This window comes from Balearica regulorum, chromosome Z (genome assembly GCF_011004875.1).
Source record: "Balearica regulorum gibbericeps isolate bBalReg1 chromosome Z, bBalReg1.pri, whole genome shotgun sequence".
NCBI lineage: Eukaryota > Metazoa > Chordata > Aves > Gruiformes > Gruidae > Balearica > Balearica regulorum.
Genome location: NC_046220.1, coordinates 87,001,122 through 87,021,495, shown reverse-complemented (window position 1 = coordinate 87,021,495; position 20,374 = coordinate 87,001,122). Strand labels below are relative to the sequence as shown.

Sequence of the window (20,374 nt, the reverse complement as noted above, 5' to 3'; positions counted from 1 at the left end):
ACTCGTAGCTACAAACCAGACCAACACTTGGTCTGAGGTGTTTGGTTTTGGTCATATTTCAGGTCAGGTAACACTGATGGTTTGTAAGGTGTGGGGCAGCTTAATACAGGCTAAAATAGTTGCTAAAACAGAGCTTTGAGCTAAGGTGCTGCTTGCCTTTTGGGTCAGCGTAGAGACAGGTAATTTAATGCTGTAGTAGAGCACATGTGAATTTTCTCAGGAATTGGAAAGGAAAGGTATAATCAAAAAGAAATCGTTAACTCCTGAAATTTCTCCTCTTCTTGCAGACAGCATATGAAGACTGGTTCATCACGCTGTACAATGTATTGTATTCTAGTCTCCCGGTTCTGCTGGTTGGCTTGCTTGACCAGGTATTCTCATGTAGTTAACAACAGATGACTCTAAAGGCATCTAACGTCAAGTCTTTAATTACATGGAAACTAGTTGCTTTGTTTTTATGCACAAGGTGTTTTGGGGGTTTTGTTTTGTTTTTTGATTTTAAAAAATGTATTCCTCTTCCCAGTGTGTGAGGTAACAAGAGACAGTAAGCAGAGGGTTACTGAAATAGCCAAAGTTAATCGGGTCGGAGGTCTTCAGTGCTAATAACATTCGTTAAAAATATTTCGAAGTGCCTGCTATTCCATGACATCATTCGCACAGCACAGCAACAGGTGGCTTTGTTAATGGAAGAGATGTTCCTTGCTTACCCTTCTGAGCTGAAGATGTAGGGACTGCACACTTGCACATGACCATATGTGACAGGAAGCCTTGGTGTGTAGCATTTGTTTTAATTCAGTGGGACAAGTGCGTTTGGCCTTCTCCACTTGGTTTTCCATACCAGGCTTACCTGCTGATTAGGCAAATCAATGTTTCTGCTTTGTTTTGTGCGAAAGCTAAGAAATAAATTCAGTACAAAATGAAGCTGGCAGTTGAGTATTTGTTAGAGACTTAAAGTCAGGACATGCAATGCTAGCTCCCATCTTCTGTTTATTCACCGTGTAGGGAAAGGACTCCGACATAATCACAGCTGTAAAGAGCTGTGCAGCTGGACATTCTTGTCTTGGCAAGTCATGGGCTAAGAACTGAGAAGCCTGGGAACGGGATATGTGTGACAGCTTTGCAAGAGATGTCCTCCAGACATGGTTCTTCCTAGTTGTGCTGCTGCCCACACTGCTATTTGAAAAGGAAAAAAAAAAAATCTGCTGTTTCCTTTGGGACATTGTAGAGTTGAGCTTCTTACTCTTCAAAGCTCACACAGAACAAGAAATTGCAGCAACTTTTTTCTTTTCTCTTTCCCCCCTTCATTAAGGATGTGAGCGACAAATTGAGTCTTCGGTTCCCTGGACTGTATGTTTTGGGACAGAAAGATTTACTTTTTAACTACAAGAAATTCTTTTTAAGTTTGCTTCATGGAGCTATAACTTCACTGATAATCTTCTTCATACCGTATGGAGCTTACCTTAAAACTATGGGACAAGATGGAGAGGCACCTTCGGATTATCAGTCATTTGCTGTCACGGCAGCATCTTCTCTTATATTTGTCGTCAATTTTCAGGCAAGTAAGCTTAGCCTCCTGATCTCTGTTGCTCTGAAAACACTTTCTGGTCGTGTTTGTAAATTTGTCTACTAAAAACGTAACAATGTGCAAAAAGCTGCTTTTTTTTGCCTTCTTTCCTCAGTTGATGCTCTCTCTGACTGACATCTAACTGGGTGAGAGATGACTCAACCAAAATGCTGTCAGTCTACAGAATAGTTGACATTATTTTGAATTAATAAACTCATTTGAAGCTTTTGCTTGCTTTCAGATTGGCTTGGATACATCTTACTGGACTTTCATTAATGCCTTTTCAGTGTTTGGGAGTATTGCACTTTACTTTGGTATCACGTTTGACTTCCACAGCGCTGGAATCCATGTTCTCTTTCCTTCTGGCTTTCAGTTCACAGGTCAGTCCTTATGTTTTATGTTTGTTGTTCCTGTCTCACGCAGCTTTGTAACTTGAGCAGAACTATAGCCAAAATGTCATGGCATGAACCTGATGCCTGTGAAAGGAAATGATGTTAAATACTAATTCACTTTCAGTGAAGGGTTTTGCTTATGTTTGGGGCTGGGTTGCTTTATTGGAGTATTTCTCTTCTTTCAATGAAAATGAGCTGGAACTCGGCGTTGCCCAGCAGTAGGAGTCTGCAAATGAAAACGAAGTTAAAATTGGTGAGGCAGCTCAAAGTGAAGGGAGTGCGATGATCTGGCAGGTTTTGCCGTGGCCAAATGGCTCTAACTGATCAGTGGACGGTAAAACCCCAGAGTAAGGTAGAGCCAAATGCTGTTGGCAGCTCGTGGGGATTTCGCTGGAAGTCTAGGGAAATGTCAGTAACAACCAATTGGAATTTTTTTTTTTTCTGAGGAAAACTGGGCTTCCGAGTTGTCCTAGTGACAAATCTTTCGTATGTTGCCTTGGATCTAAATACCCCCCCAAAAAAATAACAAGCCCCCTCAATTTTCTGTTTTCATTTTTAAGCTGAACGCAATTGAAAAAAAGGTAATTGCCTCTAATACAATGTTTTTCTTTGACCTTTAGTAATGTTTCAGACTTTTTTTTTTAACTTCCTTCTACCGGAATACTTTATGCATCTCAGAAGTTTATAAAGATATGACTGCTACTTGGTTTGATAGAAAGTTCCATGAGATTGGGTGTTTGGCTACTAAATACTGCCTGTTTTCCGGACCACATACATGCCAATGATACCAGGAGGGCTTTTTCCTGCTTTGCATGTTTTAAAGTGGGATGAAAGCCCTGCATCCCAGCCAAGCATTTGTCTTACAGCCTCCCATAACTCTTAGAAGGGCTTTGACAGGAATATGGACACGTTGTAATAGAGGTGCTTTATGAAATTCTTTCCTATTATGCTCTCTTCCTAGTAGAGTCTCTGAATAAAAGCTTGATGTTGTGATACCCAACAGAATACCTGAATGTTAGGTCCTCAGGAGAGTAGTTGTGGCTTTTAGTATCTTATTTGTGTTTTGTATCTAGTTTACTTAATCATGTCATAAACTAATTTTTGCTCTTTTTATTTCTAGGAACTGCTCCAAATGCCCTGAGACAACCGTACCTCTGGCTGACCATGATTTTATCAATTGCTGTTTGCTTGCTTCCTGTCGTGGCACAACGTTTCTTATCAATGACAATTTGGCCTTCGGAAATTGATAGAGTGAGTAAAGTCTTATGTTAATTTGTTTAATTTAGCATATGTTTACTTAGAGAAGTCAGCATTGGCGCTAATATTAGAGGTCAATAAGTGAGTGTGCCCCAGGGAGAGCTACAGGAGACTGGAGCCCCGTGGCCAGGGTGGGCGGCAGCAGGGCTCCCCGAGGCCAGGCTGAGCCTGCCCACTGCTGGGGTGACGACTGGTGCTGTGACGTTCTGCCAGCCAAAGCAGGGCGTCACTGCGATGTGTTCTTATTTCCCAGTGTCTTGCTTGCGTGCTTTGGTGGGAGGCAGAGGTCCGGGTACCAGCCCAGCACGCAGATCGGTGTGGGCTCGTTCCTTTGTCTCAGCTTGACTTTGTAAAACTGCAGAAACCTACTCGGGAGCCACTGATGGCCTGACTCTGGGGTTTATTTGGGCTGTGTCGGAGTTCCGTTGGTATGTGTCAGTACAGTGGATGGGTTTTGTTTGCTTCTGGTTTGCCTCGAGCTGGCAGATAGCGTGTGGGTATGAAAATAGTTAAAATTGTGGAAGTGTTGCTTAAAAAGGTATTAAAGAAGCGTCAGCATGAGAATACAGGAACAGCTTTCAGTTACATCCGCTTCCATGAAAGACATTTAAAGATAAATGGAAATAATGAAGTTCGAAGTAATACAGTAAGGCTTCCTGAAACCATGATGCATTACTGCATATAGTCTTGTTTCTAACAAAACCAAATTTAAAGAAGAGAACCCTCCTGTTAAGCAGTTTAGGGATGTAAAATAGTATCAGGTTATTTCCCCAGACAGTGAATGCACACGAACTGTTTTCCCCTGTAATCCATAAACTAATCTGTGTTTGCATGCGTGAAGATTCAGAAGAACCGCAAGAAATACATGGCAGAAGAACAGCAGTGGAGGCGAAGGCAGAGCGCTTTTCGCCGAGGGGTGTCTGGCCGTCGTTCTGCGTACGCTTTCTCCCACCAGAGGGGATACGCTGATCTCATTGCTTCCGGACGCAGCATACGGAAAAAACGGGCTCCGTTAGATGCAGTCCTAGGCAACAGCATGACAGAAGTCCGAGATGCTCCTGAAACAAGCTGATTTACTGCTTTGGGGGAGAAGCTTTTTATCCCAATAATTGCACAACACATTTTTTAAAACAAACTCAGGATATTTTTTTAACCAAATGGCATAAGGATGGGAAGATTTTTATGCTTTATCGCAGAACTTCCTGGTTTTGGACTACTGGAAGCATAGAAAGGCCAAGAGTTCTCTACGGAGCTCTACTAATCCTTGTGGGACTGATTTCTGTTTAATGTGAAAGTGAAGGATATGTGTGCGAGGGTATGAAACCCAGCATTGTAATTTTATTTTTTTTTAGTGATGCCTGGAATTGCAAACTTTTTTCACATTTTAATAATGTTGGTATAAAACTGCAGCTACATTTCATATTTTGTCTTTGAAAGCGAACTGCTAAGTGGCAGCTACCTTGCGTGCGCCATTTCATTCAATTGCACAATTAAATTAATGGCAAACGAGCTGATCGGGCCTTTGAGAGGGCCCAGGATCTTCTCATCTGAGCTTGTATGGCTGAGATTACGATTTTATCTGGTGATAAACTTCAGTCAGCATCAGATTTTATTAGGGATTCTGACACTTAGAGGTGGTGTGGTTTCTGTTCCTTTCTTCAACAGTTGACTACAGCTTGCTGCACTACATCGAGAGAGATCGTTCTTTGCGTATTGTTAGTACGAGTGATGCGCCATTATTCCTTTCGTAGCCCATTCCTTGATTTCCCCTGAAATAGAGATCCGACTCAATAGTTTACAGAGGTTTTTTCGCACTTGCTCTCTGTTTCTCTGCCTCTCCAACTCTTTTGACGGTGTATTTACGAACAGGTACATCTGATCTCTGGAGAGCTGCCCTTCGAGCTGGCAGAAGTTTGTTCATGTCAGTTTTAGGTACAGCAGGCAGCAATGGACAACCAGGAAACAGTCGCCGCTAGATGGAACGCACTTCACTTGCTAGCGAGTCAATTTTACCATGTAAAAAGTGTTTTTATGAGAGTCTCTTTACATTTGCACATACTTTTACTCCTCAAGTTGAGATATATGAATGTTTCGCTTTTATCTACTTCCGACTCCCGGACTAAGGTTGATTTCTGAAATGGTTTTATAGTGAAAATCGTGATATACAGCTCTCGTTTAATGGAATGTACATTTCAAAAATTCAGTGCAAATAAAGTCCTAAAGTTTACAGTTTCTCTTCTACTAAGTACGTGGGTAAGAACAAAGCGTGGGAGGAGTTGGAGTAGGAAATGGGGATAACGTATCTGTCACTGAGACGGATGGCATTGGTCTTTAAAAAAAAGAAAACCCCATCCCCAGCACGTGTTGCTCTAAAACCAGGTGCAATACTAAACCAGCAACTATTGAAACGGAGGCGGGTATATCCCTTTTGTTTCTAATGAGCCTTACTGAAGCCAAACGCGCCCCGGAGATGTTTGGCTTCGAGGGGCGGCTCAGATCACAGCAGGGCTGCCGCCGGCAGGGGCCGGCACGCCCGCCGCCCTGGCCTCGCCCCCGCCCCGGGGGGCTGCTCATGGCCGCCCGCCCCACGGAGGCCGGCAGCGGGCGGGAGGGCGGCGGGGCCCCGGCGGCGGCCGCGGGCGGAAGGCGGGGCCGGGCCGGCTGATGCAAGGCGGCGGCGCGGTGACGGCACTTCCGGCGGGTGCCTGCGGCAGTGCGGCCATGGCGGCGGAGGTGCTGGGCAGGACGGCGGCGCTCGTCCTGGGTGAGGCCCGGCGGGGCGGGCGGCCTCTGCGGCACCGTGCTCCGGCGGGGGCTGCGCAGTGCGGGGGAGGTTGGGCCGGGCCCGGCCCGCGGCCCTCGCCGCAGGCGGAAGATGGCGGCGGGCGGTGCTGGTGCCGGGGAGGGGAGGCTCCGGCCTCGCCGTGCGAAGGGAGGAAGCTCGGGGAGCCGGGGGAGGGTCGGGGACGTGCTCGGCCTGAGGGTCCGCGGCGCGGGAAAGGCGGGGGGCAGCGCGGGTGGGCGGGGGGCCGGGCGGGCTCGACCTGCTCCGGGCCCGGGAAGCCCAAGCGGGCCGCGTCCGCGAAAAGGTTCGCGGTTCGGCGGTCGGCGAGGGGCTGGGGGCACCGGGCCGGCAACGGCGGGGCCGCTCGGAGCGCCCCGGGGCACGGGCAGCGCGTGCGCGGGCCCTGCCTGCTGTGCGGGCGCCGGCAGGAGGAGGAAGCGTTCCCGGGCCTCCGGCACGGCGTGGCCTGAGCGGGCCGGCACCGGGGCTGGCTCCCACTTACCGCGCCCTACCGTCTGCCTGCCTGCCCGCCTTCCCGGGAGCTCCCGCAGAAGGCGGCTCCTCTGCGGTGGCTTCCCGAGTTCGCACCGTGGGCGTCCGTAGGAGTTGAGCATGGCACGCTCGCTGCGTGGGTTGATCTCCAGACTGGGAAACGTTAAATGATTCTTACCCCGTCTGACCCACTGGTCGGTTTTGAAGGTTTATTGTTGCTTAAAACCATAAAGATCCTTGTGTGCATCTGGTTTCTTCCTGAACGTTGTCGTAGCCGATAATTTTCTTTTTTTGAGTCATTGCCTGTATTTGTCATGTATTACAGAAGAGCTGTACGTGTCTGAACGAGAGGGCAATGATTCCACTGGTGATGGGACCCAAAAGAAACCGTTCAAGACTGTTTTAAAGGTAACCGTGGAAAACACCTGCTGTTTGGTTTTTGGGGTTTTTTTGGAAGAGCGTGAGCTGCGCTTGCAGCTGAGTGACTGGCCTTGTATTTCTCCGTGTAGATTGTACACCTGGTTTTGCAGCTCCAACCAGAAGAAAGATAACTGCTCGGTCTCCTTAGGGATGACTTTAGTTCACTTGCAGTGTCATTGATTCTGTTATTTTCTCCTTCTATTTTCAGGCTCTGATGACGGCAGGAAAGGAACCGTTTCCTACTATTTACGTGGATTCGCAAAAAGAGAGCGAGGTGCTGTCGCGTTAGAGCTTCCTAGTTGAAATTATGTTAATGCTCCTTTGTGTGAAGGGACGCAGAAGTAATCTTTTCTCTTCTGCTCTCTCCTTGGATTGATTTAGAGATGGGCCATTATTTCAAAGTCACAGATGAAAAATGTCAAAAAACTGTGGCACAGGGAACAAATGAAGAATGAAGCTAAGGAGAAGAAGGAGGTAGGTCGCAGGTGATGCCAAGTTGGGGGAAGCATACCATCTTTCTCTTCAACAGCATTGTTGTCATTCCCAGCCCTCCAAAAAAGCTTCAGTCTGTTCTTTATCTGTGTCATTGTTTTACACGTACGTTCCTTACAGCTTCCTTTGTTTAGATTAGGACAAACCAGTGGCAGAAACTGGGTGAGGTTTGAGCAATGGCAGTCTGTTGCCTTTGGACTTTCTGGAAAAAGTGAGAAATGCGTCTTGCATCGTTTCTCATCCTGGTCCTGAATTAGGGCAGGTGTAGGCCACAGCAGGGTCGCGTCAGGGCTCTTTATGACATCTGTGTCTGTAAGTGTATGTTAGAATCTCCAGGAGTTGTAAAGAGGGGGAATCTTGTAAAGCCTGGTTACAGCTATTGAATACTTTTTTTTTTTTTTTTTTTTTACACCAGGCAGAAGATCTCTTGAGAAGAGAGAAGAACCTGGAGGAAGCTAAGAAAGTTGTGATCAAGAGTGATCCTAGTCTCCCAGAGCCCAAATGTGTAAGATCTGGTGCGGTTGATACGCAGCCTGTGTTACTGCGTCTTGTCTGCCCAAAGATCCAGTCTGACTTGGCTTGGTGGCTCTGGCAGCTGTTGGAGGCCACTGTCGTTTTGCTGTCCATAGATGTAACCTTGTTATCTGGTTATCTGTGTCCTCTAGTGTGTAGACTTTGGTCATTCATGTGCACTTGGTGGGTATCTGAACCTTCTTAGCTCATACGTCAGACTTCTCTGTGTTTGTCTACTGGTAGAGACCATATTTCTGTTTGAGAAAGCTCGTTAGTTTTGCTTTGGTAGTTTATCGTAGTGGTGGAGAGTGAAGAAACAGTGCTGGTTAGAGGATGCAATTTATGGAGACATGTTCTTATTTGGCTGTTTGTGGAGTCGTGCTGGATTTGGTGATGTGGTGCAGTCCTTGGCTTAGCAAGCAGATACTACATATGCTGCTGTGCGATGCGTTTTTGGACAGACCCTGTGCAGAAAGGTTCTGTGTACGTGGATGGAAGCTGTTTTTGAGTGGAGCCCTGTGCTCTGGTGGCTGCTCTTTGGGAAGGGGCGGCTGGGCCCAGCTGTGCTGAAATCACAGTGGTGCTGGAGCAGTCCTGAGGCAGGATCCAATCTGCAGGTGCCTGCTGGGTTCATTGTTCGGACTGTAGCTGCGTCACTACCTCAGCTCCGTGTCCAGATGTACCCCTGTTGGATCCAGGTCCTCTGCTAACTGAACTCATCTATTGGATGTCATCAGAAATGAATCCAGCGTGCACTTGGAGTGCCAGAAACTATCCTTCCCAGTCTGGTGGTGATAGAATTCACCTTGGATTTCCTGTAGTACCTGAGTACCCTAGTCTTAAGGTGTGAGCTGTTAGGTGTTTTCACTTCTTCTGGTCAAATGCAAAGTGAGCTGCTTTAAAATCTCTCACAGTCCTGAGTTCCTACACGACAAAGTAAGCCTGCTAAACAGAAAGGACTCAATGTGAAGTCTGGAAATGGTGTCCCAGTGTACTGCCTGTGATACAAATGGTGACAGTGCTCTTTCCTTACTACACAGCTGTTCAGAATTCACAGCTGTGCTCGTACCCTGGATGAAACTTGGCTTCAGGTGCTGCTGAGAGGAGCTGTTTTGGGGAGGGGGATGTCGTATACACTTGTAGTCTAAGTAATGATGTGGAAAACGCCATTTAAATGGTGAATCGTTTCTCTGATTGTTTTTATTCCCTGGCTTACAGGTAAAGATTGATGCTCTGGAAGCGTACAGAGGCCAGAGAGTGAAGATTTTTGGCTGGATTCACAGATTACGGAGACAAGGTAAACCAAAAGCATTTAGAAGTTACTGAACCTGTGCAGAGAGATGGAGCAAACTCAGTAGCCTTCAAAATTTGGACACTTACAATGAATCAGACAGCAGCTATTCTTAAATTTTAAAACTGTCAGCTAGATGTCCTCTTTGGTTTATCACAGTGGTCACTACAACACCACAAATTCTGCATGATGTGTGAGCAAATTGACATTTCTTACTTGAAATCTTGTGGGATTTTCAGTTTGGAGGTCAGTCTTGCAGAAGTTCTTCAAAAGACTTGTTTTGTGTGTTAAACTAATCCTGCAAAGCATCTGCTCATTGGGAGATCAGCAAATTGGAATTCCAAAGTTATATAAAGTAGCATGACTTCTTTTAAAATAAGTTGAGGCAGTAATACTTGCTATCACAGTGATTGGTGTTTTAGTTAGCGAGGTGGGGGCGTGGAAGCTCAGGGCAGAGATGGTTCTGCCTCTGCAGGTATTTTTTCAAATTACCACTGAAGGACTTGACTAAGCGGTTGTGGATCTGGGTGTTGTGAGCAGTTTCTAGCGAATTGTTTTTGTAATTGGATGCTTTTGTGGAGAGGTGGGTGACCAGGGTGACGTCACCTTACCCATGTCGAGTGTACCTGGGGCCTGCGCAGTCGGCAGTGCTGCAAAGACCTGGGACCCCTTGGGACCAGAGGGACACCTCAGGTCACGGCACGGCCACGCACTCCCAACCCTCTTGATGTCTGTTGAAACTTACTTTAACTTGTTATACAGAATACAGCTCTGAAAGGCTTCTGTGCCTGTGGTAATGCTTCAGTGCTTCCCTGGAGCATCTTTGGGTTTTAAGATGGAAGAATGTGATCATAGTCCTTCTGTAATAATCTGCACATCAGTGATTAATGTCTGTCGGGAGTGGGTCTGTTCGAATGGATCGGTGAATAATCAGGTGTTTTGTCTTCTCTTTTTAACTAGGAAAAAATTTGATGTTCATTGTTTTGAGAGATGGCACAGGTTTTCTTCAATGTGTCCTTTCAGATGAACTGGTAAGTTGTGATGATTTCATTCTCTTCTGTCATTAATTAAGTGAGGTGCTCAGACCTCATCCATTTTTCTTTTATCTAGATGATTGGAAGTTCCCCATAACCTACTGGTTAAATTGTATTATTGTTAAATTGTGTCTCCTACCACTAGAGTATTTTTGTCAATGTGAGAACTATTAGAAGTGACTGTTAATTTTGTCTGTGACTCCAGTAGATACAGGAAAACTAAAAGTAAAATATTTACCTTAACTGTGCCTTTGTCTCTTTTTCTCTCTGCAGTGTCAGTGTTACAATGGGCTAATTCTCTCTACGGAGAGCAGTGTTGCAGTGTATGGCACGCTGAACCTTGTTCCTGAAGGCAAGCAGGTACGGGAGTTGGTGCATTTGGGTTCTTTTCCTCTTCAGCCGTTTATTGTTTTCCTGACGGAAGGAGAAGTGGGGGTGGAAATAACTATTAAATAATTTTGGTGGGAATTTGGCTTGGAGAAAAGAACCTCGCAAAGCTGCTGCTGTCACCCACGGGTCAGTGTGTGACAGGTGAACTATGTGACTGTTCTGCTTTTGCCTGAAACAATTTTCCATTACGTCCCATAGATATTTCCTAGAATATAACAGTGGAAAATTATGTGAAATAAATGACATAGCTTATTTTCCCTAACAAGGGGTTTATTCAGTCTTTATTTTGTGAGGTGAAGAATTTGGCATTAGCTCTCTTCTGTTACTGAGGTGAGTTAGTAGGCTCCTCACCGTGTTGTACTTGTTCCCCAGCACGTGGCAGCATATGAACTAGGCAGTTTATTATAACTCCTGTTATAAAACTTTGTTTGTAGTGGTGGTCTCAGGTTAATGGCTGGGCAAGTGTGATCGTAGGTTTCAAAATATGATGCTGCTTATGCGTTGTGCCTCTCTCATTCCAGTCTAGATCTGCACAGTTGCTGTTTGGAAAACTGAACCTGGAGTTAGGGCTAAAGCCATGCTAAGCAGCTGTGCATGAAGGGTGGCCTCGGGAAGAGGAGTCAAACTGAAGGCAGGAGAGAAGCTTTTAGGAACCGTTATCGGTGACAGCAGTTTGGTGCGCTCATCAGGACATGCAGGCCTATGTCAGGATATTCATTGGCAATTATTTCTGGTGCTTTGTAGATATTTCAGTTTTCTTGTAAGCCTTGTAGTGTTGGCCGTTACTGGCATGCTTTGCGAATGAAATTTGGATGGACTTAATTGTTCTAGTTGTCCCTTTCGCTCAGGTCCCATTCCCAAGAGCTCGACCTGTGGTTAGAGCCACGCTCAGTTAAATGTGAGCCTGCTCCCTGTGGTGCTTGCCGATCAGAAGTTAGCAAGGTTTCCTTTCCTTCATACCTTATGGCACTTCTGAAAACAAATGCAGCCAAACAGGGATCACTTTTTTTAAAATTACTTTTATGCAGTTTAGTAATCATAAGTAACTCATGTACTGCTCAAAACATGAAGTATTTTCATGTCTTATCACAACGATACCGTGCTTTTAATGAACAAAACCACCAGGTTTGTAAAAAATCTGTTGATTAGACTTTGAAAATCTGCATTTATACCCTGAAAATACTGTGAATGAAAAAAATACCGTTTTAGGGGACAGAAGCTACTGGACCCACACGGGGGAGCTGGTGAGACCAGAAGTGAAGAGGTCTGGTCTGCAGCCGGGCAGCGCTGAGCCCTGGTGGGGCCGCTGCGAATGGGGCAGGGGAGGGTTGCACATTGTGGGCAGATGCTCCCTAGTGCTGAGACATCACTCAGGTGTCTCCGACAGACAAACTCACAAGTACCCGTAGTGAGCTGGTTCTTCCTCCGTTGTGATCTAAGTGACTTTTTTCAACTTTTCTGAAGTTTGCCATCCAGTAGGAGAACGTGGCTCAAGTAGTACAAAGAACAAAATACCTTGTATGTTGAACTGCAGTCTTGGGTCTGCCTTTTCTTCTAACAGATGGGAGGACTCCACTCTGTGTGTGTGTAGTGTTCTTAAGGTGTATGGGAAGGTTCTTTGTGCCAGTGTGCTGTCTCGTAGCACTGTACAGACCATGAAGAAAACTATATCTCAGCCAAAATTAGCACACAGAGTAAGTTATCACAGAATAGTTTAGTTGGGAGGAACCTCTGAAGGTCACGTGGTCCACGCTCTTCCTGAAGATGAAATGTGAGGTCGGGCAGCCAAGGGTCTTGTTCAGATGTGTTCCTGAATGTCTCCAAAGATGGAGACTGCAGGCTGGCTTGGTCCATGCTCTAGCATTTCACCACCCTGTGAAGAAATTTTTCTTTATAGCCAGTTGAAATCTCCCTTGCAGCAGGTTGAGACATCTGTCCTTTTGCTGGACACATCTAAAGAGAGCCTGCCTCCATCTTCTCTGTAACTATCCACTAAACAGTTGAAGGTAGCAAGGAGTTTAGCCCTGCTTAGCTTTCTGTTCTTCCAGCTGAATAAACCCAGCTGTCAGTGATAAATTATACTTCCACTGACTGCGTCTGGAAGCTCCTCATTACCTGGCTGTAGTACTCAATCCCATTCACATGAAGTCTGAGAGACTTGTGGTGGATTACAAATGGTGCTTCCAAGTGTGGTATGAGTTCCAAGGCAGTCGCTTTGCAAATACTGCGGTTAGGATTCTAGCATCTTTTGTTTAAACTGGATTAATGTCTCTGCCACATCTGGTGACATCCAAGGGGCAAAAAGTGGACTTGTGCAACTTTTGTTTCTCTCCAAATTGGCAGGCTCCAGGAGGCCACGAGCTGAACTGTGACTACTGGGAGCTTATTGGTCTGGCCCCAGCAGGAGGGGCTGATAATCTACTCAACGAGGATTCGGAGGTTGATGTGCAACTTAACAACAGGCATATGATGATTCGAGGCGAGAATATGTCTAAAATCTTCAAGGTGCGCTCCATGGTAGTACAAGCCTTCAGGGATCATTTCTTTGCCAACGGATATTACGAAGTAAGTGTGTTTTCCCTTGTCAGCAAGTGACTACTTTGATGTCCTGACTTCAAGGCTATCTTTGTCGTAGAAAAACTCTGTAGACTTTCTAATTGTCCTCAAGGGGCAGAGAAAAGCTGTTTCTTAGGAAACTATTATTTGATTGCTTTCATAGACATAGATCTCACAGATGTGTAGACACTTCTGAGGCGTGTAAGCATTACAGCATGATTCCCAAACAGCCCGCGTACCTCTTTTTAATGCACCGAAGAGTATCGGACTGCAGTGCTTGTATGTGTGCATACAGAAGCTTTGTAGGTGGTGTTCTGGAAGAGCGTGCCTTGCATCACTGCTCTCGTGTGTTGTCATCCTTGTCCTTCACTCAAGTAATGACAGTCCCGTTCTGTAACAGGTCACACCACCAACTTTAGTCCAGACGCAGGTGGAAGGAGGCTCCACCCTGTTCAAACTGGATTATTTTGGTGAAGAGGCATACTTGACACAATCATCCCAGCTCTACCTGGAGACCTGCATTCCCGCACTGGGTGACGTTTTTTGTGTTGCTCAGTCATACAGAGCTGAGCAGTCCAGGACCCGCAGACACCTGGCAGAGTATGAGACAGTATACTTCTTTGCTGTTGATGTACAAGTGAATTCATGAAGCAGGGGAGTAGCAGGTGGTTGGATGACATCGTGTACAGTGAACAGAAAGCATGATGCTACTGCAGAAGGACTGAGCAAAAGTGTATTTGAGGGGTAATACCTTGTCTCACTGAACGTCCGGCTGATAATACATTGTCATTTAGTGAAGGAAGATCTGGGCGAAACAGCTGATTGGTTTTTAGGAAGCTTTGTCTTTTTAGAAAATACAGTTCATATTGTTGTCTGTCTTGTTTGGGTTTTTTATGGTTTTATTTTCTTTAAGTGTAGAAGTGGGAGAAATGAAAAGGGGGACAAAAGTGTGTGGTTTTTGGTTGTGGGGCTTTTTTCATGGGTAAAGATTTGTTGCTGGTGTGTGGTTTTGTAATGGTGTGACTCTTTGTTTCAGGTACACTCACGTTGAAGCTGAATGCCCTTTTATAACTTTTGAGGATTTGTTGGACCGTCTGGAGAGCTTGGTTTGTGATGTAGTAGACAGAGTCTTGAAATCACCTGCAGCAAGCTTACTATATGACCTAAACCCGGTAGGCAACAGTATGGAACAATCATGAATAGCCAAGAAAAGATGATCTTTCCCCTTTCCTGATCAGCATGTTCATCTGGGGAAGGCAGGGCAGGGAGCTCTGCTTGCTTACTGTTATTAATAATAAGAAAAATATTAAATAACATCAAAAGAATGAAAATGCTGCAAGGCTGGTAATGACTCTTCCAGCAGCAGGGGACTGTGTGGATGAGGTTCTGTGCTAGCAAGTTCCAGGAGCCAGCAGTGTGCTGGGATTTATCGCAATGGGTACCGTACCAGTGGAATAAACCCCTCTGTCCCGGAGCTTGTAATATTGATCGGCTGGTACTGGCAGACTGAGCACAAGGGAGCAATGAAACAGCTGGTGTTTTACTTGCTACCCTGGAATGTGGAGCTCTAAAGCTATTCTCATTTGTTAGAGACCCTTTGTCTTCTCTTGCCTTTGCAAAGAAGATGGCTTTAGGTGACTGCAAACTTCATCACTAGCTTTTCTCTTGGAGCCCGTACCAGCTCAGTCATCCCTGTTATTTTGACCTGTTTTCCTGATGAATGGTGGGAGGTTCGGTGTTAAAGTTTGGGCTGAGACGGGTCAGGAGGCAGGAAATAGCAGAAGCACAGCCCACCTCACAAAGGTGGGTCCTGAAGCCATTCTGTGTGCAAGGAAGCAAAAGTGTTCTTTTGTGGCCTTGCCCGTGGAACCTCTGCTAATGGCTCTGTTTGAGACACCTACGTGGGCAACGACTTCGTACAGAAAAGTAAACGGCTTTGAAAATGCTTCTCTCTCCTCTCTCCTGCCATCTTTTTCAGCATCTGTTCTGTGAGCTTTACTGGGCTTGGTTCTAGCTTCCCAGTACTGAGCTTGGTTTGTTTAATAATAATTGGTTGATGGATGAGCTGGAAAGAATAGTGTCTATGCTTCAAGTCAGGAAGGGGGCTCGCTGATCAACTAGAAAAGTGTTCTTCTTTAAATGTAGTATTCTTCCAACTGTCTACTCTTATTTACAGGGCTTCAAGCCCCCTAAGCGTCCTTTCAGACGAATGAACTATTCTGAAGCCATTGAGTGGTTAAAGGAACACGATGTGAAGAAGGAAGACGGCACTTTTTACGAGTTTGGGGAAGTAAGTCTTTCCAAGGCGCTTTAGGAATTAAACCCAAACAAAATCCCACTGCCCAGCGTTCAGGGTGTGTCAGTCCCTTGAAGAACAGCGTGTTTGGGCCATGATGCTGTTGGGCTTACCGGTGCTGTGTGAATCTGTTGTGGTTTGGCTGGAATGATATCGATAAGGGGTGAAATTCTAGTCCCATTTCAGTTAGTGGGAGCTCTGCTGTGAACTTCAGTGAGGCCTGGATTTTTGGCTGGACTGCGCTGTGAGGTGCAGTACTGTTGTACTGGGGAGTGTGGCTGTGGGCTGGGTTTTCACATAATGTCTTTGAGCGTGGGAACCCAAACCTGTGTTGTCTGTCTGTCTCTTCCCTGTCTCGCTCTTCACCGACACCTCAGACAAAACTATTGGAAGGAGCTCAAGAGGACTTGACAGCATAGCCGTAGTCATCAAAGGATTTAAAAGAAGATGATTTTTAGGAGATCATGCAATTGTTTAGCGTCAAAGTCTACACAGCGTATTCTGAGGGAATCTTGGCAGCACAAAATCAGATGCGTTGGGATTTTTGCTGTTACTTTTTTTCCCATCTCTATTAAAGATGGTAGAGATGAAGGGAGAGAACGGCCTTCATGCAGCACTGAGCGTAAGGTTCCGGGGGAAATAAGGATTCTTACCTCCTCTGCCCCGTTGCAGGCTGGTGCTTTGCCTTGTGAGCTGCCCTTGCACAAGGCCTTGCACAAGGCTGCACATGCTGCAGCTGGCTTCTTGTCCCCACTCCTGCAGCAGCCAGGTCCATAACACAGTGTTCAGTGGGATTAAAACAGGTTACAGGTGTGGCTGGTTTTTCCTGTGAAAGAAAAGTCTAATCTTTTGACTTTAACTCAGAGTCGAAGAAAAGTGTGATACCATTGGCTGAACAAAAGTTCAGATTAAACCTTTTAGGGATAGACAGTTTTTTGACTAAACAAGATGTGTCGGTGTAACAAGCCGTGGTCACATCATCACTGATGTTCCGTGGCAGTGTAACTGTGGTGTCATCCCTCACTTCTCCCCAGTTTTGAAACAGTAAAGCTGCTGAATTGATCAAAATGAAACTTGGGCTAGGTGTTTCACAGTTTACCAAATTTCAGTCAGAAAATGTCAATAAAAACCAAATAAGCTCCTCTGTGTAACTGATCAGTTGATGTTTTTAAAAAATAACCCATATACATAACAAAGAAACACTTAAATGCAATCTTAAGGTTTGTGGAAAACGTTATTGGGGAGGAAGGAGATCAGGCTCTTCAGTGTTTACTGGTTGTTGGAAAGTCTAGGTTTCAGGTTAGGTTTTCCTCAGTTCTCTGAAACATTGGGAAGACTTGCATTGTAATTCAACGGATTTTTTTTTTCTGCTGACATATGTTTTATATGTAAATATAGTTTATTCTAAAGTAAGTTTGTTTTAAAAATTGAGGTACGCAAGGGTGAATGCATGGATACATGTGGTCCGAAACTGTTTGTTTCATGCCTGATACCTGTGGAACTCAAGGTGTTGGAGTAGTTTTGGTTTCAAATATTTATAAAGCCTTCTTTACCCTTAGGATATTCCTGAAGCTCCTGAGAGGTTGATGACAGACACCATTAATGAGCCAATCTTGCTGTGCCGATTTCCTGCGGAGATAAAGTCTTTCTATATGCAGCGCTGTCATGACGATTCCCGGCTGACTGAATCTGTAAGTTGGCATTTTACGTAGTGTTGCAGGCTTCTAAATAGAGGGGGAATGACAGTGTGAATGAGCATAAAGTGAGTAAGTACTACAGGAAAATCTTGGAGAATTCTTACCAGGCGTTGGTGTGGGTGTCTCTTGGCACGGCTTGTTAATCCTATAGAAATAATGAAGCAACTCTGAAGGGCCAGTAAAATGTCGGTAGGTCGTAGTGAGCTGCTCTTTGCTGACCTGGAGTAAGTGCTAGCCTAATGACAATACCTCTGTCACTTCTTGGAGACTGTGTTGTCTAAGCACTAGCTGTCTGGCAGCTGGGTTTGTGGTGGGGAGATTTTTCTTTTTTTTTTGTGGTTTTGTGTGGGTGGTTTGTTTGTTTGGATGGGGTTTTTTTTGCAGTTCAGTGTGGGCGAGAGTATTAGTGATTAGAGTACCTAGTCAGTTTATTCCATCTACAGATTGGGTCTGAAAGGAATTGCCTTCTTTCCTGTCAGAGAATTAAAATTACATGGTAAAATGTGTTATGGAAATACAGGCTTAAATTTGGGCTTTTTTTTCCTCCCCCTCCTGCAGGCAGCAGCTTAATTGTAATAGTTTGATCTTACGTTGCGTGTTGTAGGTTGATGTGTTGATGCCTAATGTTGGTGAAATCGTTGGAGGCTCTATGCGTACCTGGGACAGCAAGGAGCTACTTGAAGGCTACAAGAGAGAGGGCATCGATCCCACGCCGTACTACTGGTATACTGATCAGGTTTGTAAAACAGATTCGATGTGCTGCTTGTCAGATGGGATGTTTGGTGGTTTTTTTAACTGCTCTTGAGATGAGGAAACGTGTGGTGGCCCAAAGTAGGTAATCATTTACCCATTGGCAAAATGCAGCGGGTAATGGTCTCCATTCTGGTGAACTGGCTGCTGTTTGCTGCAGTTATGTGCTGCCCCGAGCAGATCACCTCCATTCGACTGGTCTGTGCGGGTGTATTCCTCTTGTAACGTCTGTCTTCTGCGATGTTTGCTCTTAGATAGAGGTTGATCTTCACAGGTTTGGGTGGCTCAGCTCTCGCTAGCATAAGGGGAGGAGAAGAGGAGGTGGTTGAAAAAGAATCGATAAGACTTTCTTTTTCACCTTCCTTTCTCCTCTTGTAGTCCGTACAGTGCCCCAAGAAACTGGGGACAACTAAGTACAAGTATCTTGCCCGAAAAGAGTATAGTCTGTTTTCCTCATCATTCAGAAAGTAATCTTGGAAGGGTTTGTGGTTTTTTTTTTTCCCAGTGGTATTACTGCAATTATAGTATAAACAACAAGAAAATGTTTAATAGCTACTCTCTTGATCTTAATTTCACAGAGAAAATATGGTACATGCCCGCACGGTGGATATGGTTTGGGATTGGAACGCTTCCTAACCTGGATTCTGAATAGGCACCATATCCGAGATGTCTGTCTCTACCCACGCTTTGTCCAGCGCTGCAAACCTTAGCGGGCCTTGTGGTACCTCCCAGAAAATGGGGCATCTGATGCTTGGGAAAGAACGATACACTCTGCTGTACGACAGCCTGTCTGAGAGCAGGACTTACTGCAACCTGTTGCTAGTACAAATACTAATTCAGGGGGTGGAAAGGAAAATAAACAAAACCCTTCTTTTTAAAGGAAAATGCCACTAATTAACTGGAAGAAGTCTTAGAAAAAATTGTTAGGTGCATTTATGCTATCAAATCAATATAAAACAAAGATCCTGTCATTTAAAAACCAAGATACACTTCTGCTTTTAATTTCTGTGACTTAAAATATGCTGGGTGTTTGATTTTTTTAATTTGCTTTAATTTTAATCTGTTTTCTCTTGTGATGTCTTGCTGGAGAAATCAGGAGTTCAAGCTCTTTAAACTCCCAAATACTGAACCTCTGAGAATGGTACAAAGAGATATCATCTAAAGAGCTCGACAAAGTATAAAAATGGGAATAATTCTATTAAGCGCTGCACTTTTTTAGTCCCTGCTGGTTTTAGTGGGAGTTCTGTTAGAGTTTATTCAGTAGCAAGGTGTATGTAGTATCAAGCACAGAATTCACTGCAAGAGCCATGGGTTGTTTTGGGTTTTTTCCCCCAGATTATTTATTGGTTAGAAATGATGGCGCTGGTGGTGAGGTAGGCTTTGCTGTGGATGAAGCGCTGTAGTGGGTCCATGCACACCCAGCTGTGCTGAATTCCAGTAACACTGGTAGCTCATGGACGCTGGAATGCTTGTGATGCCTTCCAAATTAAGATTCTGCCGTCTGTTGCAAACCAGAATTGACTGTCTGAAGACCCAAAGAAACTGGTAACTTCGAAAAAACAATTGAATTTCAGCATCGTTTGCTGACTGCATTGCTGTCCTCTCTAGGTGAAGTGTAGTTCAAGCAGTGCTTCCCAACATCATGCCAAAGTATGTTTTCATGGTAGAGCAGTTCCATGTTTCATAGCTGGCTCCGTGTTCTCTTGTGCTACTGCATCTGAGCTTGTAATCAAGTTATCAAATAGGATTAATTAAATATTTAATGTGCTGAGTCATGCTTCTAGTCCTAATTTTTTTTTACTAGAGAGGAAAAAAAAAAATTGGTAGGTGCATCATTTGGTCCTACACGGAGACTTGATCTTGATTTGCCATTGATAGAATTGTTGACCTGTGTGATACCCCTATTTTTGGCATAAATGACTGGTTTTCTTCATCTTGCATGTTAAGTATATAAACTGGTCTAAATCAGTAACCAATAAATTATGGCAACGTAAACTGGTGTGCAAGACAGTAGTTCTTGACCTGTAACATCTGTTCCTTTCACTTAGCCGTTATAGCTTACTTGCTTCGTAGAGTCTGTCCTGGCATGGGCAAAAGCAGAGGAAAAGTGAATTTTCAAATGCAGTAAACACATATTCCAAAAAATGGAACTAGCTTTTTCTTTTTAAACTAAATCCCCATTCATTAACTTAACAGCATGAATTTTTATTGTTTGGATAGAGCACCTCAGCTACCCCGCTGAAACATCCCAGAATAAACCAGTGCGGTGCTGAATAACTAGCTGCCAGGGCCGCAGCTCCAGGGGGAGCCGGCTGCTGGGAGCTGTGCCTGCCCCAGGTGAGGCCGGGTTGGTTAGCAGAGTGGATGTCGCTGGAAGAAGCGAGGGCATTTCCAGAGGTCTTGAACATCGGGATTCAATGCCTTGGGGTTTGTTGGGGAGCACTG

General features: G+C 45.0%; 2 protein-coding genes across 15 annotated transcripts in view; both read left to right on the top strand.

Moving 5' to 3' along the window:
- ATP8B1 (ATPase phospholipid transporting 8B1) overlaps positions 1–5,440 on the top strand; it is a 39,523-nt gene extending 34,083 nt beyond the window's left edge. For all 14 annotated transcript variants that reach the window (XM_075740141.1, XM_075740146.1, XM_075740139.1 and 11 more), the window contains 5 exons: positions 288–371; positions 1,310–1,555; positions 1,806–1,944; positions 3,077–3,207; positions 4,055–5,440. In XM_075740141.1, coding sequence (XP_075596256.1) covers positions 288–371; positions 1,310–1,555; positions 1,806–1,944; positions 3,077–3,207; positions 4,055–4,285 — 831 coding nt within the window. In that variant the 3' untranslated portion in view covers positions 4,286–5,440. The remainder of the gene's footprint in view (positions 1–287; positions 372–1,309; positions 1,556–1,805; positions 1,945–3,076; positions 3,208–4,054) is intronic.
- A 425-nt stretch (positions 5,441–5,865) lies between these two features.
- NARS1 (asparaginyl-tRNA synthetase 1) lies at positions 5,866–19,924 on the top strand. The gene is made up of 15 exons (XM_075740718.1): positions 5,866–5,977; positions 6,816–6,898; positions 7,119–7,184; positions 7,292–7,384; positions 7,818–7,907; positions 9,134–9,212; positions 10,167–10,237; positions 10,514–10,600; positions 12,974–13,195; positions 13,587–13,786; positions 14,223–14,358; positions 15,363–15,476; positions 17,042–17,173; positions 17,784–17,915; positions 18,508–19,924. Exons 1-15 carry the CDS (start codon positions 5,878–5,880, stop codon positions 18,637–18,639), a joined length of 1,737 nt encoding a protein of 578 aa, XP_075596833.1. The 5' UTR covers positions 5,866–5,877; the 3' UTR covers positions 18,640–19,924.
- The last annotated feature ends 450 nt before the right edge of the window (positions 19,925–20,374 follow it).

Excerpts from the sequence above, each read along its gene's own strand:
- NARS1 (XM_075740718.1), top strand. The coding sequence starts at position 5,878 with ATGCAAGGCGGCGGCGCGGTGACGGCACTTCCGGCGGGTGCCTGCGGC. Across the intron at positions 7,185-7,291 it reads ATTCGCAAAAAGAGAGCGAG|AGATGGGCCATTATTTCAAA; the intron begins GTGCTGTCGCGT and ends GGATTGATTTAG. Across the intron at positions 10,238-10,513 it reads GTGTCCTTTCAGATGAACTG|TGTCAGTGTTACAATGGGCT; the intron begins GTAAGTTGTGAT and ends TTCTCTCTGCAG.